A 26,461-nucleotide genomic window follows, 5' to 3' on the forward strand; every position below is an offset into this window, starting at 1 on the left:
TTCGCTGGGAGTCGCAGCACCACAGACTGGAGTGCAAGAACGGGCGGACGCTGGGGCGATCACTGGGCTAAGTTCGTAACATGAGATCGGGCCGCTAAAATTAGCATCACTTTTCGGCGATGACGTCGTCCGCAGCGTCCCTTCCGCAGCCCAGCGCCGGAGAGGCAGCGGCGGGCACCGCTTATTTCCTCCGTCGCCCTGTGACAGCAGCGTGCTGCCGCGACGGTTGCTCGTCGTCGCGTTCGTGCCGTCGCTACCATCGCTCTCACAGCGCGAGCACGCGCTCCGCATAATCGAACAGCCCCACACCCCCACTGCACGTGCTACGTGAACGACCACATGCCCCAGCCTTCTTTCATCCGGAGTGTGTACTACTACGTCAAGAGGGATCTCAGCATCTTCCCAGCGCGCGTGTCGTCGTCTCTGCGACGGTGCTCCGGTGTGTGCGCTTAGGTCAGATGTCGCGCGCTGTCCGCCGACGCTGATCGGGATTTGAAAAGTGAACAGCGCGCGGGTGTCCGGAGGGGACAGCGAAGCGGCGACCATGGTGGTGCAGCAGAACGTCGAACCTCCTCCGGCCGAGGAAAAGGCCGAGAAGAAGCACAAGTTGAAACAACGGTTCCAGGTGATTCGCAAGCTAGGACAGGGAACTTATGGCAAGGTGCAACTGGCCATTAATAGGGCGACAAACCAGGAGGTGAGTCATGCGCTAGCGCTTCTCCCTCTCGTCCGCCAACTGCGGCGGTTTTGCTCGCGCGTTGATTGCTGGCGTTTCCTCTTCGATGCAGCGTTATTACGGCTGTTACACCACTGTTGCGCGAGTTTTGCATCTCGTTTTTATCAGCTCTGATCGATACCTAAAACTTGGATCACGTCTGGAAAAGCAGACGACACACCTGGCAACAGCTGTTGCTCTGTCGCTGGGAGTTTCCAGTTTTATTATGTGAATTCTCTATCGCATCGCCGATTTGCTGTTTTTGTTCGTCTGCAAGTGGGCAACATACGCGTCTTTGCGATTCTCGCCCGGCACATATACTACGTATAACGCGCTCACTTCGGGCGAGAGCTACGCTATCATTGCGCAATAAGCCCCATTTCCATGCGGCAGTCGTCGGCGTCGTCGATTGCGAGGTGTCAGCGGATCCGTAGGGCGGAAAGCGGTTCGCGGCTGGCCAACCTTGATCCGACGACGGTGGCCCTCCGTGCTTGCCGCAAGCATATAGACGAGAGGGAATTCATTTGCGTCGTGTCTGGCGCGCGTAGACCGATCGAGGGCGACACCAATTTGAAACAATCAAGTGCGGTTGCCGTGCGGTCGCATCTGCGTCAATCATCTGTGCAGCGCATCGGTTTAGTTCGAAACGACCGATTGTTTCGCTTGACGCTACCGATCGCAGTCGTCGGCTTAATGGCACTTGACAATGCTCGGCGAAATGCCGCTTGCAGCTAGCTATTAGAGCGGCCACAAGTGAAACTTGAGACCACCCATCTCTGCAGGCGGCGCGGGAGCACGTTGCGCCAACGGGCTGTCTTCGATCGCTGGGCGTGAGCGTCGTCGTTTTTTGGCCGTGACGGGATACACGGGGGTGTCTCGGCGCCGTAGTGTATACGCCTGCGCTTGTTGCGTTGCGCGCTGAAGGTCTCCCGGGCTGGCATAATCGCCTCTGGCTTGTGTGTGCGTCTGTACACAGGCATATTCTTCCGTGGGAGCCCACGGATTCTCCTTCGCCTCGACCTGGCGGTACTTTCGCTTCGTGTCCGTGTGTCGTGCATACCTCGTCGTTTTTGCCGGGCGTACGTTATTGTTGCTGGCGCCCACCGCCTTTGAGAGCCCAGCTTGCGCGAAACTCACCGGTGCGGGCCGTGGCAGAGGCGTATTGGGGGCAGAAAGCGCTCAACCCTCATCGCAGGACGCTATGGTCCTTTCAAAAGAGAGAATGAGCAGATGTCCGCAAATTACAGCCTCATCTGCGTGCGTGCTTATTTTTCCAGATGCTCATAGTCTGACTACATCTTGTTCTTAAGAGTGTCGTCTGAGAATCTTCGCCCATTTCGAAACACAGGCCCGACCACACAAAGCAGCTGTTCAGAGCTCTCTTTTGTCGCAGTTCAAGAGACTCGTTGCGAACAGGAACCAGGAGCAACGTCCCTTAGACACTGACCTCTAGGCCTGAAAGAGCCCAATGACCATTCAGGAGTACAGGGAGCCCTTGACTTGCCCCTGGACAGCGTGCATGCATGCTTCCAGGAAGAGGCGCAGTTTTGTCGTCTGCTTCACGAGTTGCGTGTGTCGTTTGCCTCTCGAGTGGGCGCCATTGTCTTCTTCGTTTCTGGCCTTGACAGTGGCGGCGACGAGCGCCTCTTTTGTCCGGGGTCAGCGGCCATGTCGCGCGATTGTTGTCTCTGTCCTGAGGACTGCGGCAAACTCGTCGTTGCCGCGGGTGCCCGGGCTTCTTTGTGCTTTCAGCGGGACCGCGTGTGCGAGCCTGTCTTCTGCGCGTCGCGGTCATTTTCTACTTCATTGTTGCGGACTACGGTGACCGAGCCGCGGTGGCAACCATTTACCTTTGGGGTTCAGCAGACGACGGGATGGGAAGGGTGGAGGGTAAAAGGTACGTGGATGACGGTCATATGTGCAAGCATGCTGTGCTCGAACACGAAGGGGGAAAAAATCGTGTACTTTTCGTCCTACATGGGTAAAGAACTGCATTGATCTGTCTTGGTGCCCTCATCAGTGCACCAGGACTGCTCTAGTTGAGAAACTCTCCAGAGGACCCGTATATCAACATCTGGCGCTCTGACTGGGGCCGAAATTCGGCGGTTAGCAGACTGTCGCGCCACCTGCCGCACTCATGCTATTCATACGAACAGTAGAGTTTTTGAATAGTTACGACACGAACGGCTAAGCGCTGCCCATTCACGGATTTAGAGGAGAAACAAAAAGTTGCAGAACGCCACCGATCCTCTGCTAAGTGGCCTAGCGGAGTTCCCCAACTGGTGCCCGGAGCACGTTCACTACGGTGTTCCTCATGCCGCTGAACATTTCGCCGCGTAAGGAATACCATTAACCATCGTTCGTCTCCAGAGAAAGTATCATCGCCTTAAAGGTAAACAGAGGACAGTCTGCAGCAGAAGCAACGTAGTACGTTCTGCAATAAAGAACAGGGAGCAGACGACGACGATTATTGCTCGTCTGCTTCAGCGTCCAATGCGCGGGCCGAACGCATACTTGCCGCCTTCTTTCCTGCATTTTTTTTTTGCTTTACCCCGGGTGAAGGGTATCTTCCATACTTGCGGGCATCTGTCTTTGCGGAGCCATACGGAACGCCTCTTCGTGCGCATCGGAAAAGAAGCACGCGTGGTTGGCATCATCTCGGAACGTTTTTCGCTTTCGTGAACTGATGGCATTCGCTGTGCAGCGCAGGGAAGGCGAATTGATATTGCGCTCGGAAGAACGTCGAAGAAAAAAAAGCACGCACAATAAAGTGGAGAAAAGGGACGGGCTTCACACGAAAGTTCAACAAACGCGTCGCTGTGGGAAGAAACTGCTTGTTGCTGCTAGAGGGCACGGTTCTTTGACAGAGGGAACGCCAGGCTTGCACTCTGTACGCTAGCGCCGGATGAAATCAAGGGAAGGGTTGACGTGGAACGCGCATCCGAGTAAATAAGCAGGGGACGGGCAGTTTCTCCAAGAACTAGTGACGCGCCGCGACGGAAGGGACGCGAACAGACGACCCTCTTGTCTTACCAGAGTCGCGACAGCGTGCCGCCCGCGCGAAAGATTGATTAAACGCAGGCCGCTCGTGCCCGTCGGAACAGCCGCTATTCGTTATGGACCGTTGCTCGCGACGCCTCGCTAGAGCGCTGGGAAACGAGAAAAAAAGGGAGAAAAGAAAATAAAGCAAATAAACGCGAGAGCTGCGCAGTCAGTCAAGCGCTGTCCCGTCGTCTGCTGCAGCGCGCGCCGTCTGCGAACGGCCCGTCTCGTCGTCTGCACTACGCGTACGACGTCGTCTGCTACGGAGCTGTGTAGCGGGGTGGCGTCGTCTGCTGGCTTCGTGTAGCGCGGACCCTTGTGCTCGCGCCGACGAGAGGGCGTGAAAAGCCAAAAATAGGCGACGCTGACTTTGTCCCTTCGTGTTGCGGGTTTCTTTGTTCTGTTTTCGCTTCGCTGTGCATGCTGAGTCCGCCCCTGCGAGAAGTCCGTGGCGAAATCGGGAGCAAAATCTTCCCCGGGCGAAAACGGGCGGAACGATGCCCGTTAGAGGCTTTGTAGTACAGTTCGGACTAGGAAGGGGTCGGAGGAATGGACAGGGTACGGTGAACTCTGGACGGATAGGAGCCGTTCTCCCTGAGTTGATATATGCAGGTGTTATACATTCTCTCAACTAGTGGCATTGTCTTGTATTCGGAGGGGCGACACAGGAGCGTTGTGGAATCTGTCCGTCTGCCGTTGTCGGCGAGGTGAATAGCCGACGAGGCGCCAAGAGCGTTAAAGTTGTCACCTGTGTGAACAGGTGGCGAGACACTATGCAGGGTGCGGCTCGCTGCTTTTGTCTAGGTCTCGCATAGAAAAAGAGGTAGAGAAACTGGCCTTGTGCATGTGTATACGATGCTGATGTATATGCTTCTGCTAGTACGGAGGCGAAATCCCAAACACGCCCGTGTGTTGTGCTGGTCGAAATTAATCAGGAGTCCTCCACTACGGCGATTCTTTGTTCATTCTCTCATTCCTTCCTCCATCCCTTCCGTTACGACGCGGTTATCATTGTACTTGTGTCGTAGTGGAATTGTCTTCTGTGGAATTGTATTCTCAACGGGATTTTTCAGTAGAGTTCGACAAGCATTCGCGAACTTACTGCGTAATAAGACGAAGTGTACACAGTACATTTATAATATAACTACGGCGCAGATGGAAAGAAGGCGGAAAAGGGCGACCATAGGAAATTTAGCATCCAGATTAACACGACGCTCTCTCTCCGAGCAGGCTGAAAATTAAACAAGCCCTGGCCCCTTGTGTTTTCTCCTTGAAAAGGAAAGGAATGGATTAATGTGCAGCCGCATCAGCGGATGTTCGCTTCCGTTGTTTTAGTCCTAATTCCTCAGCGTTTTTAGGGACAGAGCAGAGGAGCACATTACACGTGCTCCATTTTTGTCACCTAACTTGCACTGCTCTAGACAGCGTTTCGAGCAGTATCGCCAACGCCTAGCAACAGTGCGCACATATTGTCACACACACACACACACACACACACACACACACACACACACACACACACACACACACACACACACACACACACACACACACACACACACACACACACACACACACACACACACACGCACGCACGCACGCACACAGAGAGAGAGAGAGAGAGAGAGAGAGAGAGAGAAAGCTGATTCTGTGAACCGGTAATTCATCTTCCGAACAACCGCGCGAAAAATGATGGACAAGATACACGTAAGAAGAGAATAGAACTAGCGCTAGTTTATTGGAAATTCCAGAGATGTGTGGGACAGCCAGGGAGGGTGTTATATGGTGCATGCGTCATCCAGCGCTGACATCCGCAGCGATAATGCCCTCTCTGTCCCGTGTATCTTTCGTACGCTTTCATTTCCTGTTCCAGCGGTTGTATCTTTCACTTTAATATGAATATCATGCCGGCAGAAAACATATATGCGTCAGTCTAGATGTATAACGCTCCTGGCTTGCAGCCAGTGTAGTTGCGTGGTTTTATTGGAGCAATTTCTCTACATGAGCGCCTGTATCGATGCTACTCCGGTCGACTAACATTTGCTAGGAAAGTGCCGGCGATCGGCTCCGTAAATTCGAAGTGTTTAATGAATTAAGCTAATATACTGCCGCGCCGTCGGCTTAAGCGAACCGAAGTGTAAGCTAGAAGTACCATTGAAGGACATAATAATAATAATAATAATTGGTTTTTGGGGAAAGGAAATGGCGCAGTATCTGTCTCATATATCGTTGGACACCTGAACCGCGCCGTAAGGGAAGAGATAAGAGAGGGAGTGAAAGAAGAAATGAAGAAGGAGGTGCCGTAGTGGAGGGCTCCGGAATAATTTCGACCCCCTGGGGATCTTTAACGTGCACTGACATCGCACAGCACACGGACGCCTGTTAGAATAAGAGGTTGGAACTTGGTTTGGTTTAAGCTTTATAGGGTTTAACGCCTCAAAGCCACTCGGGCTGTAGTAGTAGATGGCTCCGTAAAATTTCGACCACCTGGGGTTCTTTAACGTGCAACTGACATAGCCACCGCCGAAATGAGACCGTCGCGCGCGTCTTTCCGGTCATGCGAGCACCGTAACCACTGAGCCACCGCTGGAATTGTACTCTCCATGGCACCAGTTATGCAAAAGTGAACATTACATAAAATGCGCTACAAATAAGATTTATTGTAAAGCATTCTGAAGCGCGAACAAGTGTGTTTGATTTGAAAGGGATGAGCTCTTCTACGCAACTAATGCCTACCCGATAAGGCGGTGGCGCCGTTTGTGTGTGTGTTTTTTTTTGCGAGATAAAGAACGCGCCCAGTCTAAAGGGAAACTGAACGCAAATTGGAGTTTGCTTGTATGGATAAATTATACCGCGTTCTAATAACAAAATATGTGCTTTGTCACACTAAAGACAGGCGGTAGATGGTAGGAAGGCAGAAAAAAATATTAAATACTACACGTATCGCTGTCACCTGCCTTTTTGGCGACCATACTGCGGGCACATCGAGGCATACTTTTGTTCACGAGTATACCTATAGGCTACAGCACCGTTCGATCATTTCCAAACGGTGATCACGGAGTCCTTTTGGGTCTTCACGTCACGAGTTTGACGTGAAAAGAAAAAAAACGCTGAAATTTTTTTAATTCAATTTTCTCAGCAATAAATATTTTGCCGCCGAACAAACGTCAACATTGCCGGGAAGAGCCCTGTCCTCTACCTTTACTAAAGGAGTATAGGCACCTAATTTTGATGGCATCTTTCTTCTCTACAATGATGCGGAAGATGCATGAATCGCCATGTGATATTCGCCTACGACCGCTAAGTAATTTATAGGTGAATTTTTTTCTATCGTGCTGTTTCGGTTTCAGCAGCCGAACGATGGCTGTGACGTCAAAGAGTGCTTTTGTGTCACGTGAGGCATGGAAAAACATCCCTATGGTCGCTGCTTCATCGCATTAATTTACTGCAGTGCTGAAGCCGACCTTCCTCTAGAGCCGGAATGACAACGAATGTGGAAACAACGATTATATTGCAGTTTTTTCATGCCTCACGTGACCTGCAAGCACACGTTGACGTCACAGTCCTCAATCGGCTGTTGAAACCGAAACAGCACGAGAAAGAAATGCGATTATAAATTATTTAGCGGTCGTGAGAATATCAGGGCGTAATCCATGTACGATAATGCCTTACGCATCATTACAAACAAGAAAACACGCACCCAAAATTTAGGTGTCTATGCTCCTCTATAAGAAGAAAAATTGGACGAAGTTGACCTATGTGTCAGTGCACGGACGCTTCCAGAATATGCGGGCCCAGAAGTAAGCCAAGACACAACACGTGCGGCAAAAAGTGCCTCGATGACTAGTGTCTGAGCCACGCTCCTAGGTTTGTCCGCACGTATGACTCGTCGCCGTGACTCACAGGCGCGAAAGTTTTCGCCGCGTCTTTTCTTGTCCGGTTGCCAAAAAGGAGAGAGTTGCCCCCGTTTCGCCCTGAGTTGCCGAAAAACGTCACTGCCGCTCAGTTCGGTGAAGAGAGTGGGGGGGGGGGATGTAATAGTCACCGGTTATGCGTAATCAATGGCCGTGTCTATGCCAAGCCACGCGGGACGTCTCAGAAGTCGGTGGGAAAGCGCCAGGGGGGGGGGGGGGGGGGGGGGGGCTCTTTTCTCGGTCCTTGTGTCAGTGGTTGCGAGGCTCCCCGTGTTTCATTGGAAACGGGCCCGAAATTTCGGGATTTTGCAGAATGTCGCGACCCCCTTCGGGTGAGTGAAGAATTAACTACTGGGTAGCGCTAGCGTATAGCATCGTTAGTCGTCATGTGGCTCATCGGCAACGAAACCCCGCCTCTGCTCTGACCAGCAGCGGTGGTCCCAAAAATCCCGGATGACGTCACCGTGGTATCAAAGAAACATACAACATTCTGCGGAGGTGCGGGGAATTGAGCCCACGACCTTCAGATTGCGAGACGAGTACGCAACCCGTGGGCCACAAAGCCGCGTTGCTCTTGGCGATTGAAAGCAAATCTAGTGTACGCGTTGCCTTACGACTGTATACTAATTAGTAGGTGTGTATTAGAAAGGGAGACAAAAACGTTTTAAAAATAAATACCACATTCCATGCCATACCATACCTAACAACTGCGCGAACAAGGCAGGACAAGAAGAGGCACGAACAGGAGCACACAAAGTGCAGACTTCCAGCTAGTTTTATTTTGTGAAAGAAGGGCACTTATTAGGGTCTTTAACATGACAACAAAAAAGTTGATGATGGCCTAGCCCTATTAAGACAGGATATACGTAGCGTAAACGCGGCGACATCTGGTTAGGAAGAGTTAATATATGAAAGGCGCGCATTCACTACATGCGCCTTTATTCACGGTTAAACATTGACCCATCGTAGCGGAGTGGTAGCGTCTCCGCCTCAAACGCCACAGGCCCTGGTTCGATTCCCAGCCTCGACACAGGGCCCTTTAATTAAGTGAGTGTGCAGGTGGGGTTGACCACGTCCGGATCAGCTGCCGGCGGCGCGGCGCCGTGGCTGGTCACGCGGTGGATCACGTGACCAGTCACGTGGTGCGGTTTCCAGAGGATGCGCAGACCGGCGCGGCGGCTCCGGCGTGCCACCTGTGCACCGTGTGACGTCCCTGCTCCTCGCGCATGCGCAGCACGGCTCTCCAGGAGCCACGCGAAACTGCTCAACCTCGGCCAGTGTAGCTTTCGCTACAAAAACCCATATGAATTGAGCATGAGGCAGCGACGCAGAAAAATGCACGATAGTAACAATACGCGTAGTAAAAATACACGAAAAATACAAGATAGTAACAATGTCACGTGTGCATTAGGCACGGTAGACCGCCCGGACGTGGCCATCTAGGAATTTAATCTCCTTCCTCGATAAAGACAAAGAGGGTGAGGTGACGCAGTTGTCGCCCCCTTTTGGCGATCGGTGAATGTACTTTCCTTTCCTTTTTTGTTTTTGCCTTCGCTAGGAATTTTGTTCTTTCCAGAAAAGGCGTACAGCTGTTGCTTTCGCACTTTTTGCAGTGTAGGGGAAGATTACTGCCGGTGCGCATGGATCGCTTGTGTTCTGCAGTGCGCTCATTCTCTCCCTTCTTGTTGTCCTGTCTTATTCGCGCAGTTTTAATATGACTGATCAAAAGAACCAACTAGCCCAAATTCATGCCTTACTAGTTAGGTACTGTTGCGGAAATATTGTAGGCAATGGTCTATTCTTCCGATGCGTTACAAAATCTTTCTTCTACAGTGTTTCCATCGATCGCATCGGGTAGTTAAGACAGCCATAGAAAACCAACATGGAACGTTTTTGACGATAGCAAAAATGTGAATAGAGAAAAAAAAATGCAATCCTGCCGAGCGAAGTTCTGGGGATATAATGACCGCTTAAGTGGAATCTTACATGGACGAAAAGGAAAAAGTGCGTTCATGATATAAAAATTTCCCGTTGAAAAATGCGCGTGTCTAGGACTTCTAGGTATGGTCTTGCGAACAGCGACAGCAAACTTCGTCTGTGGTGTCAGATTTTCACCGGTATAACATTTCGCCCTCAAACATCCAGCTCCACAGCAGCGCGCTAAATGTAAGGCACAAGCGATGCCACGTCTTCGCTTATTATATCGCCGCACCATCTGCCCCTCTACGCGACAGACGGCAATGAGAGTTCCATACTGCGATACTAGAGGGCGTGACAATTCCGCTTTGCGGTCGTTAACCCTGTAGAAATGTTCCACGTGAGCCGCGCGTGCGGAATAATGAGAAGGCTGGCCTTTTTTTTTTTCGTGTGGAAAATACGCGGAAGTGCTTTCCTTGCGTTTTTTTTTTGTATCGTCTCTATAAATTGATTTCTGCGTTGTCTCCGCATAATTATGCGGATTATGACGTCACGATGCGCGTGACGTCATGGTGTCTGCGTGCGTTTCCCGTTGATTCGTTACAGCTTCTGTTTGTCCCCTTCGAATCAAACGGAAAGCGCGGAGCTCGCGTGGAAATCCATGTGGGCCGTGTGTACTGGAAACATACAAGCTGCGTGTGGATTTCCCTGTGAGCTGTACACTGCAAGGCGTGCGGATTTATGCACTCTAAACAGAAAGGAGTAAAAAGGGGAGTAAGGTGGCCTCTAGCGCAGTCCATTTTACTGAAGAGAGAACGCTAGAAGTCAGCTTACTGCCTTTTTACTCCCATACAGGTGTATTTGCGCTTAAGAGTGTGGGAACGTTTCAGTATATATAGGCTTCAGCCATCCGCGGAACGTTGTGAAGTACGACGTCTTAGTCGCATTGGCTTTTCGGACGCTCTTTTGTCTTTGTAGTTTCTTTCTGAAAGCCGCCGCGGTGGCTGAGTGGCTACGGCGCTCGGCTGCCGGCCCGAAAGACGCGGGTTCGATCCCGGCCGCGGCGGTCGAATTTCGACGGAGGCGAAATTCTAGAGGCCCGTGTACTGTGCGATGTCAGTGCACGCGTTAAAGAACCCCAGGTGGTCGAAATTTCTGGAGCCCTTCACTACGGCGTCCCTCATAGCCTGAGTCACTTTGGGACGTTAAACCCTCATAAACCAAACCAGTTTCTTTCTGAGTTGTATCGTTGTACTATCGCTCTCAACCGTTCGTGTACGTCGAGTTCTGATACGCCATCCGTTTTTTACATGCAGGTGTCGCTCAGCCTTTACCACCGAGTTTAACTGCGTTGTCTAAGGGGCGGTGAAAAATTGTCAACCTGCGCATGTCGCTGCGTCGGCGCAACACTTTATCAGTGCCAGTTACTATGGGTGCTCTTAATCCTGATCACGAAAATGTTTGTCACCGGAGCAGAGTACATTACTCAATATTAGACAGGGCGGTTCCAAAGCACGAAAGCTGTGTGGGGACCTTTTTTTAGTAATTGTAAGCAGCAGAACAGAAGCAACTAGCTTTAAAAGAACAGATAACAAACTTGGTATCATCGAATATAGCAGCGTCAAAACCTCCTTAATAATGATGCGTTAATTATAGTAAACAATGAGACATTGTTAGCAGCCTTGTAACGTAGACAGCATTTCGTATTTGATCCTGGCCGCGTCGGTCGAATTTCGACGGAGGCGAAATTCTAGAGGCCCGTGTGCTGTGCGGTGTCAGTGCACGTTAAAGAACCCCAGGTGGTCGAAATTTCCGGAGCCCTTCACTACGGTGTCCCTCATAGCCTGAGTAGCGTTGGGACGTTAAACCCCCATAAATCAGTATAAACCAAACCATTTCGTATTTGATATCAATACCCGAATAGCGCGTTGTGTCATTCGGAATTTGATATCAAATTCTTACAGTGGCAAAGGAACTAGTTTGTTTCCCGTAATTATATAGGACCCACTGCTATGGGTAACTGATTAATGTTAAGACTACTGGTTCATTTTAAGCCTTAAAGCTCAAAGTTCTATTTAAACCTTTGTCAGAAAGGTACAAGAAAGCAAGTCAAGTGAATTTACTCATAAATACCTGCATTGTGCTGTCGAATCGCCTCCAAAAAAGTGGGCTTTACGAAGCTGCAGCGACGCTTAATTGTTACTCATCAATTCCACTGTGGGTGAAATCCCACAGTGGTAAGGAAGACAGAACTGCGAAAGTATGGCGGGGACATTAGAAAGATACGAAAAAAAATTACTGCAGGGCACAGTAATTGTGTTGTAGGCGTTTGTGTGCTGCCTATTCGCGTATACTTCTATACTTTTCCTGAAGCAGCAAACTCATTTTACTGAACTACAGTCGAACCTCGCTGTAACGAAACGGTTTATAACGAAATAACGGATAAAACGAAGGAGTGACGATTCCCCTTGTAAGCTCGGTCAACACGGGCTGTAACGAACCTGCGACTATAACGAAGTAATCGCCGGGCCCTTTCAACTTGGTTACAACGAGGTTCAACCGTTATATTGGCGGATCTAACACAGAGTAGCTCGACGTTCCACCCTACTGTTGCAAGCTTCTGTTACAAACTCTGTCTACGGCTGCAAACTCTGACAGACGATAAGCCAGGGTGCAGTATACAGCAAAAAAAAAAAAAGTGTAGCGGCCTGGAGGTTTTACAGATTGTCGCGTTACCTTTCGGCACACTGGTGAACTGCTACAGACTCTCTTATGATGTGGGAAGTCGTCCGAATGGTGGGGAGAGCGCGTATTGCTTGGAAGTAGAGCGAGCAAAAAGCAACATATGCGAAAGAGAAGTAGGCCAAATTTAAGCTCAATTGTTGCATACGAAACAAAAGCAATGGCGCTCGTTCGCACTGCCTACGCAGGTAATGCGAGGTCACGTGACGGTGTGGCAGCGGACCTCAGGCGAGACGAACTATAAGCTCTATAAATACTTCTAAAATGCAGGATGCAAAGAGTAAATGCAGAGAGTGCACGCTATTAACGCACGTGTCCGCTCGCGATATGGTCTGCCGCGCTTCTATTATTGCTCTTTAGGGTTGGTCGTTATTGTTTCCTCGTGCTAAATGTTTCGAGAGAAATGGCGCGGCGAACTCGAGAACGTTCACCTTGAGCAGTTAAGGGGGGGGGGGGGGGGGGAACGCTTTGTGGAGTCAATTTCCATAATGCGATAGGTTGCCCGGTACGCTGTTTCTGTTTAGAAATTATGCTTATTGAACGCGGTTATTTAAGAACAAAGCTTGCTGACATCGTACGCTATGTCTGCGCGATAGTTTGACCGCAAACGGAACTACGTCATCATCATCATCATCATCAGCCTGAGTACACCCCCCAGTTAACCCTGTCCTTTTCCAGCTGCGCCCACCATATGCCTGCAAACTCATCAGCCCACCCAGCCTTTTGCCGGCCCCTGATACGCTTGCCTTCTCTTGGAATCCACTCCGTTACGCTCAAGGACCAGCGGTTATCTTGCCTTCACATTACGTGCCCTGTCCAAGCCCATTTCTTCCAGCGGAACTGCCGGTTAGGGAAAAGAACAATTTTCAGCCATTTGATCCTGTATAGTACATTATTCTGACGACGAAAAAGATTGATAGGTAGATAAGAGAAGCAGAAGAAGAGATAGGTAGGAGAAGAAGAAGAAGAAGAAGATAATTGCCGGGTGTTGTCTTTTGCGGGCTAATTCAGACGAGCGGTATTAAGATATATCTGGCACTTGTTTGAGTGAATGCGTTGAAAGCTTGTCTTAACGCATTCGCATACGCCCCCCTCTCTCATGCTCTCCGATGCGACTGGGACGTCACTGGTAACGTTCTTTAGCGTCACGACACTCGTCACGGTCTTAGCGTTCGCGAACGCCGACAGCATTCGCAGCTTCGTGTCGTGCTGCAAACGCTTTCGACATCAAGAAAAGGAAACAACAAAACACAAAGGAACGGCGATAAACGCGGTCTTTGCATGCAGCAGGTCAGAGGAGGCGCTAAAAAAAACGTACAAGCGGAGACGGTGCTATTTTTATGTACGCACACACACAAAAAAAGCATGCAAAAGTAGTGGCTGTTACCAGAATATACAATGTGACGCGACAGGAAGGTGGCCAGACGAAAGCCGACTCGCCTATTGTAAGGCAAATCCGCCAGTGCGCATGGCAGACGGTGTACGCGAGATACGAAACTTCCGCTGACGCAGAAGACAAAAACCCGTGCTGCGCCGCGCGGCTCGGCCGGTGCGCATTGACGCAGATGAAAAGCGGCGCGCGCTTTTTTTTTTTTCCCGCGTAAGAACGGTTTCTGTCTTTTGTGTCACGCTTTTTGCATCCCGCTTTTTGCGCGCTGTCCTGAATAAGCGAAAATAAGAGTGATCAAAAGGTGAAGAGGAAACAAGAAAGAAGTGCGTACGTCCGGTGACGTATGCACAGTGCCGTTATAATGCGCAGCGAGCGCCTGGCTTCTGCCAGCACTCTACGATTGTATAGTGTAGCAGCAAAGAGGGGGCCAGTAGAACAGCCCTTTGAGACGTACGGCGCCATTTTCATCTTTTTTTTTCTCGATTTATTAATTATCTTGCGCCTGCTTTGGCTCCCGCTTCTCTCGTTCGGTCCTGGCCATGGCTAGTTGGCTGGCTGTTTTCTCGATTATTTTTTATCCGTTTCATTTTAAAACCTCGTTTCCAGCGAGCGGGCGGTGTTGTTAGCTTCGCCGTCTGTGTCCCCCCTGGCGTGTACTGGGTTTGGCGTCGGTCACCGAATATCTTGGCACGTCCCGTCGTCCCCGTGACGCAGTGCGTGACGTGCGCTTCTCACCCGCTTGCCTTGTAGCTGTGCCCGGTGGTCCCGTTGGAAGTGCGCCCGGTCTCCCTCCCCGATGGTTGCTGCGCGTATGCTAGCTGCCCCGCCGCGGCTGCTGCCGTCGTGTCGTCCGCGTCGAGCTCGCGTCTGTCGTCGAGCGTCCGCGGTTCGCTGAAACCGCGCCTCAACTCGCTAGAACCGTTCAGTGCGTCGGAATGCCCGAGCTGCTGGGAAATGAACAGGCCTGCATCCAGTGAGCTGTTTTATGGGTAGCGGAAAAAAATCCCCCCCCCCCCTCCTTACAATGCGGAAAAAAGGACAGCAGAAGGTTTCTGGCAGTTATTCATGAAAATTCCACCTTCTCAGGTCTCCCTGCACCACATGATGTACTACGTCAGACGCTCTCCTTGTAAAGTTGCACACTAGGGTAGTGTAGTGTAGTGGGGCACACTGTATACTGTGTGTCACAACTTTATGCCAGTTTGCGAAACTCCTCCACAGAGTGTGAGTGAGCAAAGGTTAACTGAACAGGATGGCGGGAGGAACGCACGTGGATGGGTCCTCCTCAGTCCAGGGCTCCGGAGGCTTCTGCTGACCTTCTGACGATGAGAAGGAGCGCTGTCTGGTGGTCGAGGCGTCACCTCCCACAGCTCCAGGGCTGCATTACGCGGCTTTAGGTGGTGGGGTTTTTGGGGACAGATCCATGTGATATGTGTTAGCGTGTCTTCGTAAAGTGTTGGGTGTAGGCGATGTAAATAGCGTAGGTTGGGATAGGTGCTTTTTTGAAGACGCCGTAGGAGACAGGAGTCTTCAGAGGAGAGTGCGGGATGAGGGAAAGGGTAGCCGCGTCTGTTAAGGCACTGGATTTCGAGAGCTGGTGGTTGAAGTGCATGGGAGAATAGGGGATATAGGGCAGGAGGGGATGGCCCCACTCGGTGAGTATATATTCTCGAGCTGAGGTGTCTGCTCCGACGTTGCCATCAGGGCACTCGTGGCTGGGAACCCAGGTGATGGGTCTTGATGTAGAGTGTGTCCCAGGATGCGTGTACGCTTGTCGGGGCACACGGCCGCTTGTATGTACACTCGACAGGCGGCATGAGAGTCTGTGAATATGTGAGCGCTGTTTGAATGGGTGTCACTCATTTTTATGGCGAGGGCGATCGCTCCAGCGGCGGCTGGGTCTGGGGCTCGGACAGAGGCTGGTATAAGTGGAGTGTTGGTGCTTTCTACGGCAACACAGGCGAATGCCTGTGAGTTGACATAGGAGGCGGTGTCAACGCAGACAGCGGTGGAGTCGTGCCCATACTGTCTTCGCCGACGTCGGGCTTGTCTCCTGGCCTTTTTTTGAGTTCATGGTGCATGTGTCTGGGAAGAGGGCTTAGGTAAAGGTGGGTGCGGAAAGTGGGGAGTAGCAGAACCCCCGTGTTTCAAAGCCTGGCTGTCGGATCGGGCCTTAATTCGGGGGTTCGCAGACTGTCGCGCCACCAGATCTGCCCTGTTCAGACGAACTGCTCAGCGCTGGTTTAAACACGAATATAAGTAAGAAAGAAAGGTGGCCGGCTGCCACTGTGTGCTGACGTCTAAGAAGTGGCCACGGGGGCCAAATAGTTTTTATAGTGTGTAGTGTAGTGTGCAGTGCAGTGCAGTGTGATGTGTAGTGTATATCGCAGTGCAGTACAGTGCAGTGCAGTGCATCATATATCACCTTTTAGTGTGTCCTTTTCTAGTTCGTCGTGGTTCCGCTGCACTGTAGATATGAGCCTTGGAACAAGTCGCCCAGTGGTGTGTTCTCTGGGGCACACTTACGAGAGCGCCCTCTGCCCGTCCCACATGTTTCTTACGCATAAGCCCCACTTTCGTGACGTCTCTGGGCAGGAGGTAAAGGCTGGAATTTTCGATTGCAGGTACACGACGGAAATGCCGCGTCCCTAATACGGCTCCCCTCCTCTCTCTTCCTTCTTTCACTCCCTCCTTCAACCGTTGTCCAAATGCGCGGCTGAGGTGTCCACCGACAGTGAGACGATTACTGCGCCTTTACTGCCCGGAGAATGCCAATTCTTTATGGTAATCCACATTTTAAAAAAATTGCATTTTTGTGCTCGGGGGCAGGCAGTAGTGATTGCGGAATAAGCATCAGGATGCAGTGAGCTGCGATGGATCGTGCCAAACCGATGCTGCGACTTTTGACGTAGGCCGTAGTGCATCGTTCTGGATTAATTTTAGTCCTCCTGGTGTTAATCTTCAGCATGCACTGGAATCTAGGTATACACGGGCCTTGTCGCTTGCCGCCTCCATCCGAAATGCAGGCATCGAACCCGCGACCTTGGGCTCTGCTGCTCGGCTCAGTCAACCGCCATTGCCACTGAACCACTGCATATGGCGGACGATTTATTGTTATTTTATCATCCCGGTGGGCGCCACGCGGACGCAGCCGTCTTCCGCGAATTTCGGAAATAGGGACGCGCCAGCGGGGGACAAATTTCGCCACCAGGGCCGCGGCTCGGTTTTCGCCCAACGCGAGTAGACGAGGCGTGCGCTGCATCGCCGTCGACTGCGCTGGCGCATGACTCGACGTCCGCGCAGTGACGCGTTACTAAAGGGCTGCGGTGACACATGTCACGTGACCTCGTGACGCGCCTATACGCTGACGTACCTATACCTGCTCGCTTCAGCCGAAGCAAGTCGTAACGACACGTAACGCGGCCTTGGGTCGCAGAGCCTCCTTTCTGCATCCCCCCCCTCCTTCCCCGACTGGCCAATTAGCAAAGCCGCGATGCAACGCGGTCCTTGCATGTCACCTTGATAGTTCAGCGCTTTTGGTGCCGCTTCGTGCCGCGGGCGCGTCACGCGCCACCTTATGCCAATACCCCACCCCCCAACCCCTACTCCCGCTCCTGATCCGCCTCCTCTCACATTTCTCTTTAATCCCTCTCCTTCGCTCAGCCCCGCTGCGGTGGTCCCTATTTAAGGAGACACCGCAGCGGTGGCCGGGTGGTTGAGCATCCGCCTCGCATGCGGGAGGTGCGGGGTTCGATCCCCAGTGCCACCTGGTGCCCATCGGTGATGCAATGGGTACAAGCTTTCCCCTGGTCTGGTGCTAGGCTTATTTAGGGTGAAATGCTTGGGAAACGGGTCTTTGACCCCACCTTGAGACAATGCAAAATACCTTGTGCCATGGCGCTCTTTGGCCGTAGATGCCCTTGCGCCATAAAATACATAATCATCATCTATTTAAAGAGACAGTTATAGGGCTGCGCATTCCCATTATTTTCTCTCCGCTCCTCTGCGGCCTACCGATCTAAGAATCTCAATTATTGCTCCGCCAGGGGCGCCAGTGGACACCGCGTGGCATGGCCTGCGTGGTGCTAACAGACCGATGTGCATATGTCGGTCTGAGAACCTCGCGTAAGGCCATTTCTTCACGAACGCAAGGCGGGAAGCAGACTATAATTAGCGCGTGCTTTTTACAGCTCCGTTGCTGAAATCTGTATTCATCGGAAAGGCAAACTCGGCGTGGCTGTAATTGTGCGTCCTGTGCAGTCCTTCCAGAAAATGTGTATACATTCGCGCCGGCCCTGTGGTTTTATGTGGGCCTCTGTGTCCTGGTCGCCCGTTGCATCGTATTCTTCTCAGCAGCGAACCGTGCAGCTAGGCCGGACCAGAGTTCCGAGGACCGAGGAGTCAGGGGCGGTGTTATGGGTCATGGAGTGGGCGGTTGAGGATGCAGGAGCAGGAGGTTCATTTCAACAATGTATTGATCGGCCTTTCTTTCGCCGAATAATGAGGTTCAGCATGGTTTTCCCATGCAAAATTTCTCGCTTGGGGGCACCGTTCCCTTTGCTCCCCGATAAATCCGCCCTGTATACATTCGCCGTCACATGTCCGATAAAAGATTCGCTGACTTAAAAAGCCAGGCATCAGCACTTTCGAAAAAGGAGTTTGCGTGGCACGCGAAGGACGTCGGAAAACTGAAGCCCCCTTAAAAAAAAATGAGCCGACGCTGAGGCAGCGAGCGAATATCGAGCGTTAACACACCAAACATAGGTCCCCGGTTCGCATTCCTGCCGCGAGCTAGAGTCTAACTTAGCTATAGAAAGTGTATGCTGCACAAAACGCGAAATCGCACGCCACCGCCCCCAACACTCTGCGACAAACGGTTGAGCCCCGGTGTTCATATGAAGATTCGTAAAGACGTGGAATTGGGGGTACATAGATCGCCGGTTCGAATCCCTTCCGCGAGCTGGGCTTTGACTTATCTAGTAAGTTTATGCTGCACGAATCGCTGAATCGTGCAGAACCATCCGGAACATTCTGCCGCAAATGGTTGGCCCACAAATTTAACACCAACGTCGGGACTAGCCGCTTCATTTTGTTTAGAGTGCATAATAGTGGCCGTGTAGTAATTTTCATAAATCACCCGACGTTAACGTGCGTCTGAATCTCGCTGGCGTTATTTCTTGTGAGGAGTAAAAATTAGACGCCAAGTTACGCTGAATATGAGGCACAAATTACACTTGGAAAAGAGCAGGAGAAGAAAACATTTAGGGGACGCTTTGGCGATCTAAAATGCGAAAGCCTTTACCTTTAACATACAACGGGATATACAAAAGCTGAGCTGCGGAAATATTTTTTGTTCAAATTCCATTCTGTCTCCACTTGTTGATTGTTGAACGTTTGCTTGAGTGTTAATGTATTTTTCTTTCAACATATGTGTGACCATTTCAGTGTTCTAATTTTTTAAACATTATTCGAGTCAGTGCACATATGTGTCGAGTGTTTTCTTTATTTAATCTACTACTGTATGTGTGACTGGTGCAAAATGTCCTGTACGGCTTGTGTCTACTGCTTGTAGGGATTTCCAGGACCCAGTCAAGCTGCCCAGGCAGTTTTTAGCCAGGAAACCTTCCAGCTGAACCCGGAAAATAAACTTATTGACTAATGACTATTTCTGCGGCCTCTTATTTTTTGTTTAATTTTCATTTTATCTATTTTCAATGTTTAAATTTTTATTTAGTTATTATTGCATTTTGAAGTTTTCATTTATTTATTTTTAATTTGTAAAATTTTGTTTATTTTTATATATTAACTAATTACAACTTAACGTCCAATTGCATATAATGACTAATTACTAGTTATCCGTTACGTAGTAACTGCTAAGAATATATGGGTTATAGCAATTACGCCATTGATGACGTCGTAGTGTGACAGATGTCGCGGACGGACGGACGGACGGACAATGATGAGCCATTAGAGGCTTTCGCCTTAAAAGAACTTGAGTAGAATATTTGAAACTGACGCTGTTGTGAAGGCTGCCCGCAAACTTCGCGGCGTGCCCTAAATACGGGCTCGGGAAGCGAAAGTTTATTATGACGTATGAGGGCCTCCGAACAGCGAGACTCCTCCCAGAATCGCTGGCGAGGCGAGGCTCTCTCTCTCTCTGTTCGGGAGGAGAATATGTAGCCCCGCAGGGTGCACGCGTAGAGCGGCCCATTGAAGCGGCTCCCGGAAGGAGCGCGTTGGGTGTGCGCCGAGCTCGCGCGCGCAGCTGTTGTCATTCCGCATCGTGTTTAATGGGGAGGTCCTTCGCGGAGAACATCAGGTGCCGCTTTCTTTTTGATGCTGGGTCGTATAACACGGCGCGTGCCCGCTCCGTCCTGCATGCCAGTCGCTATAGGACAGGAGTCCGGGAAACCAGCACGGGGCTGGAATTATATCGTATAGGGCCAACGGAGGAAAAAAGGCGACAGAATTCGCTAGTGTCGAGCGAGCCGAGCTGCCGCATTTGCGCGGATATAAGAGAAAGAGTGCCAGACTATTTCGCAGTCCCAGTCTAGCAGTGCTGACTCCATGCATTCGGTGAATCGCGATGACTCCCAAAGTACAGGCATTATCGCGTAACTTGTTCGGGGAAACTCATTCACGCGATGCAGATATGAGGGAGTTTTAGATTAGGCGAGCCCTATCGGTTAGGGTTATAGGGGAACACCGGAGCGCCAGTGCGCATGCGCAGAACAACACGAGGGGCGTTGCTGTTTTGCGCGTGCGCACTGGGGCTATTGTTCTGCGCATGCGCACTGGTATCCCGCTGTCCCCCAGCCCCCTAACCCAAAGTCCCTAGATAATGAAAAAACAGCGCAAGGAACGAGACGAAAACACGAAGGAAGAAGACACAGACACGGGCGCTGTTGGGCACCTGTTGGGCGCCGTTGAGTGCAGGTGGGCACCTGCTCTTGCGGTTGTCTCGCCTTACTCTACTCTGTACTGTATACGTGGAGGTATATATGATGCGCACGGCCTTTATGTGAAATTCGAATAGACCTTCCTCGGTGTTACAATCTTTGCAGAGTGGACAAGGCTTCCTGCACCACCATCTGGACTTACTCAGGCGGCACAGTGGAGAGTGCGGCTGGGCACGTAATATATTATCGAGCCGTATAACGCACCATCGGCAACAAACTCCCGAAGGAGTAAATTACGGTGGAAGCGAAGGTCTAACGACCTCCCTGTTTGCCGGAGCGTGTGTGCGTGCATTTATGCTCTCTTCGTGGCGCCCACTCGTTTATTCTTTCGCCCTCTAATAAACAAGCACAACGATGGAGGGGGGGGGGGGGGTGGAGCGAGTTGTTTTGTATCGCTGGGGCAGCGGCGATTCTTAAAAGCGCCCACGTTTGCGATTCCTCCGCCGCTCGCCCTCGGATCTGCCACTACGTCGCACTTTATTTGCCGCCGTTTGTTTCCCGGATGCCTTCTTTTTTTTTCTTCTTATCTATTTATGCCGTGCTTCACGTGCACCTCGGATGGGCGCGCGTTCCTTCACGCAGTCGATCGGCTGTTTGTTGGCCCAAGGCGTCGCACCACGTGCAGTGCTCGCGCAGACAAGGAGAGAGAGTGAGAGAAGGAAGGATGAGGGAACGTGGCTTCTCCGTCGCCCACTCCCTTTATTTTGACGCCCTTCGTCGGCTGGCGGAGGTTCTTACTCGTCTTGCAACTCTCTCTGGCGCAGAACCGCGCGGGGAAGGCCACATCTGGTGTAAAGGAGGACTGGCGTTTTCCCATTATTTTTCGCGTTTTTTTTCCCCTTTCAATGCGACAGAATTTAGGTCGTGATCTCGCAAAAACCACCTTGTTTTTCCGTAACTGAATTCCCTGATTGGTCGAGAGGGTCGTGACGTCATCAGCGTGGCCAGGTTTAAAAATTTGAGGACAAGAATGTTCGAGTACCTTCCTCTGGATTATAGTTTGATCGTTTTTGGGGGTTTAACGTCCCAAAGCGACTCAGGCTATGAGGGACGCCGTAGTGAAGGGCTCCGGAAATTTTGACCATCTGGGGTTCCTCAACGTGCACTGACATCGCACAGTACGCGGGCCTCTAGAATCCCGCGGCCGGGATCGAGCCCGCGTCTTTCGGGTCTGCAGCCGAGTGCCATAAGCACTCAGCCACCGCGGCGGGCTCCTTTCGATTATCTTGTGGAATTACACTAACCCGACCCAGTTTTCCACCTTAAACCACCCGCTAATCCACATTAATCCACCCACTTATACCTGCTAATCCATCGTAATACATTTTCGGGGGTGGGCCAACTTCGAAATGCTATCGCATTTTCTTCTTTAAGAGTGTGGCCCCGAGCTTTTGTTACATTGGTAGCTGTATGGCAGTACAAGAGTCAAGGCCCGTTTCACCTCCTCAGTGTTCTCTCACACTGCAGCTGGTTACGCACATCAAAGCGTATACATATACCTCAACGTGGTTTGCGGGAACGTGCCGAGATGGCGTATGCATTCCAATGCAGGGAATGAGTAACATTCACCGCGAGGGCAGGCCTACACAGGGCTAAGCGGCGGCTCTGCTGTGCTCGGGTTGGATGTCGCCGTCGGGACCATTCCCGTTATTAGCGTACACACGGCACTACTATACTACATCGCCCCTTCATCTTGTATTCATGACCGCGGCCTGAAGAGAGGCCTCCTCTATGGCGAGCCCTTCACCAGCTGCGGCTCGTTTCATTTTATGGCCCCTTCTGCGAAGCTATATATAAGCGTTTTCCCCTCATTTTCCTTTCTTTAGTTTCTGTCTCGTTTCTTTCCGGGTGTGACTCGTCATAATAGCGGGGACGCGGCCCACGTTCGTGGTAATGGATGGCAATGTACGCGTAGAAAGACTTATACGACGTGGGGAGACGTACTATACGGCTGCTTAGCGCACCCTTTTCGCATACTGTACAGTTTTCGCCCTCGTCTTCTACCACGCTGACACCTGGACAGCCCTCAGTGGGCACGTGAATAGGTGTGGGCTTGATGTCTGCCGCTGGGTGCGGACGGGAAGGTATGATGGGTCGATTTAGCTTATGCCGTCATCAGCCTGAGTGGGTTGCTATACTACAGTTACCGCGCCTGTACCACGCGCCAACTGCTGTACTGTCAGCGTCGAATGAAACGTGAGCAGGATTAACCGAAAAGCGAAAAACAAGAACGCAAAAGTAGTAGCTGCTGGTGCTGTTTAAAATCCGCGGTTCTACAAGATAAAAGAGGGACCGATAGAAGAAAGAGGTGCCGTAGTGGAGGGCTCCGGAATAATTTCGACCACCTGGGGACGTCAGTGCTCGTTAAAGATCCCCAGGCGGTGGAAATTATTCCGGAGCCCTCCACTACGGCACCTTTCTTCTTTCACTCCCTCCTTTATCCCTTCCCTTACGGCGCGGTTCAGGTGTCCAACGATATATGAGACAGGTACTGCGCCATTTCCTTTCCCCCTGCAAAAAAGAAAGACCGATACAAAGCAAAGTTTTATTTATCAGCGAACGTTTGTTGCCACGTTTGCTGTACAACTGGTGTCTTGATCGGTAGAGCTAAATAAATAAATAAATCCCAAGCGCAGGCGTATACGTGCACTGTGCGAAATGCGAGCGTTTCTGCCGCCGCGTCCTCCCGGGAATGCCGCGTAACGTCCTCCTGCCGGTGCTTACTGGACATCGATCGAACTCGACAATTAAGGTCAGGTCAGGCGAGCAGCCGCGTAGTGTTTCCACAGACAGATGCCATTTTACGATCGGCCCCGTTTCCACATGGCGTTTTGACAACGGCGCCACATCGGCCGTGCTGCGCATGCGCAGCTTATTTAGACGAACGAACATATACTATGAAGGCACTTACGCAGATGCTATGTACCGACTGTGGGATGCGTGTTGCGCCCCCTTGCCTCGAGCTTCTTGCTCGCCTCTCTGCAAAGACAGTGGCCTCGTATACGTGCGTTGAAATCCTCGTGCATACCACCATTTGACTCGTATCCGAACCACGATCGGAATTTTACTTTTAAACAATACGCGCCCGTTTTAAAGTTACACCGCCTTCTTTGCGCCTAAAGCCGTCCTCTACGCGCTGACGAGGCAGCGTGTCTAAAGCTGCTGCGTACCTCGGTTAGCCGGTTCAGGCTAATGAAGATAAGTTCGCACCTTTTAATAAGCGTGTGCATTAGGTTCCCTAATTGGCTGGCTTCATGGCTGTCGTCCCAGTGGCTCCCATGTTCGGTAGGCGCGTTGGCTGAACGGGACAGGTTGTAATAGGCTTGAAGCTCAATCTACCCCTGCACTGCGGCTGTGCGCACTCTGGACGTCGTGAAACCAGCCAACGCTTCTTTAAAGCTTCTTTCTACATGGGAGTGTTTCATATTCGGAGTCGCTATACACCGCATCCAGAGTGGAACGGTCCAGAGGCGGTGTTGAAGGAGACCTTTGGCAGCCAGTGTTAGCTGCCTGGCGGATGACTGTTCAGAGGGCAAACAGTGCAAGACACTTAACGGAGGGCTCGGCGTGGGTGACTAACCGCTAGTTTCACGGTGTTCGTCACTGAGCGGAAAAGACTTCATCAGTGTGAACTCGGAGAGGAAAGACGCGGAAAACGAAGAGATATGTATGAGATAGAGATGGACTGCAGAGAGCGGAACGTTTGCGTGACGCGCACTCGAGAGAGATATAAGGACGAGAGTTGAAGAGCCGATATGGGTGCAATAGCTTCCGGCGGTCGCGATGCTCGCAACAGACGCATCGTGGACTGACGCTGGCTGGCCGTATCTGCAGCCTGGGTGCCGGCGATATAACCACGCGCCGTGCCTAGCATTTTCCGCGTGCCTTCCGTTTTACCGACTGTGCGGCAGTCTCTCGAACGCAGCTGGCGTAAGAGGCTTGTGGCTCGCAGAGCGTTGGATGAAGCAGCAGCTTGCGTATATACGAGTATTAACCCGTCTTTTATATTCCGCCTCATTGCGTCTGATTCTTAGTTTTCTGCCTGAGCTTTTCTGTTCCGATTCTGTTCTGTTCTAGCGTTATCGCGTGCGGTAGATCGTATAGCGATGCCGTGACGTGGTTTGAACCGTTGAAGAACGGCGAAAAAAGATAGAATGAAATGGGCTATAATTATAGAATGCAGTCGTCGTGTTATGCCAACAGAACAGATCGTGCGAACCAATCAGCCGGCAATGTCGGTAAGCGTTGTGCCGCGCCATACTGCAGTTTGCGAACGCGAGCACTTCGAACCCGACCGCGGCGGCTGCGTTTTTATGGAGGAAAAACGCTAAGGCGCCCTTGTGCTGTGCGATGTCAGTGCACGTTAAAGATCCCCAGGTGGTCGAAATTATTCCGGAGCCCTCCACTACGGCACCTCTCTCTTCCTTTCTTCTTTCACTCCCTCCTTTATCCCTTCCCTTACGGCGCGGTTCGGGTGTCCTACGATATATGAGACAGATACTGCGCCATTTCCTTTCCCCAAAAACCAATTATTATTATTATTAACGCGAGCACGGCGGTAGATAGATGGATGCTAAGAGCATGCCCTATCTTTCTAAGCCTTTTATTTTAACCTTCAAAAGTACAGTGTTGAAATTCACCCCGTTTCAAGCCAAGATTCCAATACCATTTATGTTTTGTACCAGACTTTGAACCTTAAGCTTCCCTGGCTTCCGATAGACTGTGGCTCCATATCTCTGCTTTAAATGCTTCAACAGTGCCTTCCAACCTGTGCGTGATTCCCGACAACCGCTTGCGACGAATGATTCCGGAGAACATCCCAGCCCACAGGCAGCAGCGGCTTGGCTGCATCGAGGAGGGACCGGGGTGGTAAAGAACGTTGTCGTGTTTCTTTTCCTTAAGCGATTATGGACTAATAATAAGAAATGACGTAAAAGCGGGTTTCCCTGGCAAAACCGCCCAGCCCCGTTCGGCGGATCTTGTTGCTCGCCCCCAGCGCAATGTTTATGTCACGCAGCTTGCGGAGGCCTCAGCCTGAAAGCCTGGCTCTCAAGAGCCGTTGATTGCGCGCCTTTCCTTCGCCGTCGCTCCTCGCCTTAGTTTTTTTTTTTCCGGTTTCCGGTGAGACACACATATTCCTCCGAGATATGTCCCGAGTGCGTATGTGTGCAAGCCGGGGCGCCGTAGGATTTCCTGGGCCCCTATAATTGCCCCCTGCTTACGCGTGATGGCTGCGTGCCGAAACTTGAAGGTAAAAACGACTCGCGGAACGGATGTGTTCGGGTGGACGCGCTTACTGGAAGCGTGACTAATAGTTAGGGGGGGGGGGTGGAGTCTGTCTTTTTGTTTCTTTGGAATGAAGCGGATATTGGTAAACGTGAATCACCGCGTGGAACTGGCCTGTACGCCCGGCAAGTAATCTAAAATTGAATTTCCTCTCCCATGTACATAGTTTCGGTTTCAACTGTCGAACGGCACCTGCGACGTCATAAGGGGGGCTGTGGGACGTCACACTCGATCCTACTTTTTACGAGCCACGTCACCCGCAGCGGTGGCTCAGTGGTTAGGGCGCTCGGCTACTGATCAGGAGTTCCCGGGTTCGAACCCGACCCCGGCGGCTGCGTTTTTATGGAGGAAAAACGCTAAGGCGCCCGTGTGCTGTGCGATGTCAGTGCACGTTAAAGATCCCCAGGTGGTCGAAATTATTCCGGAGCCCTCCACTACGACGTCCCTTATAGGCAGAGTCGCTTTCCGCATTGGAGCTGCATGTAGGTTGTAAATG

The 26,461-nt window shown here is 51.3% G+C and overlaps 1 protein-coding gene across 1 annotated transcript in view; it reads left to right on the plus strand.

Moving 5' to 3' along the window:
* Positions 1-398: 398 nt before the first annotated feature.
* Nuak (Nuak family kinase 1) overlaps positions 399-26,461 on the plus strand; it is a 65,186-nt gene continuing 39,123 nt past the window's right edge. The window contains 1 exon segment of the mRNA XM_077640823.1: positions 399-697. Within this exon segment, the coding sequence (XP_077496949.1) occupies positions 545-697 (153 nt within the window). The 5' untranslated portion in view covers positions 399-544.

Source organism: Amblyomma americanum, chromosome 10 (genome assembly GCF_052857255.1).
Source record: "Amblyomma americanum isolate KBUSLIRL-KWMA chromosome 10, ASM5285725v1, whole genome shotgun sequence".
Lineage (NCBI taxonomy): Eukaryota > Metazoa > Arthropoda > Arachnida > Ixodida > Ixodidae > Amblyomma > Amblyomma americanum.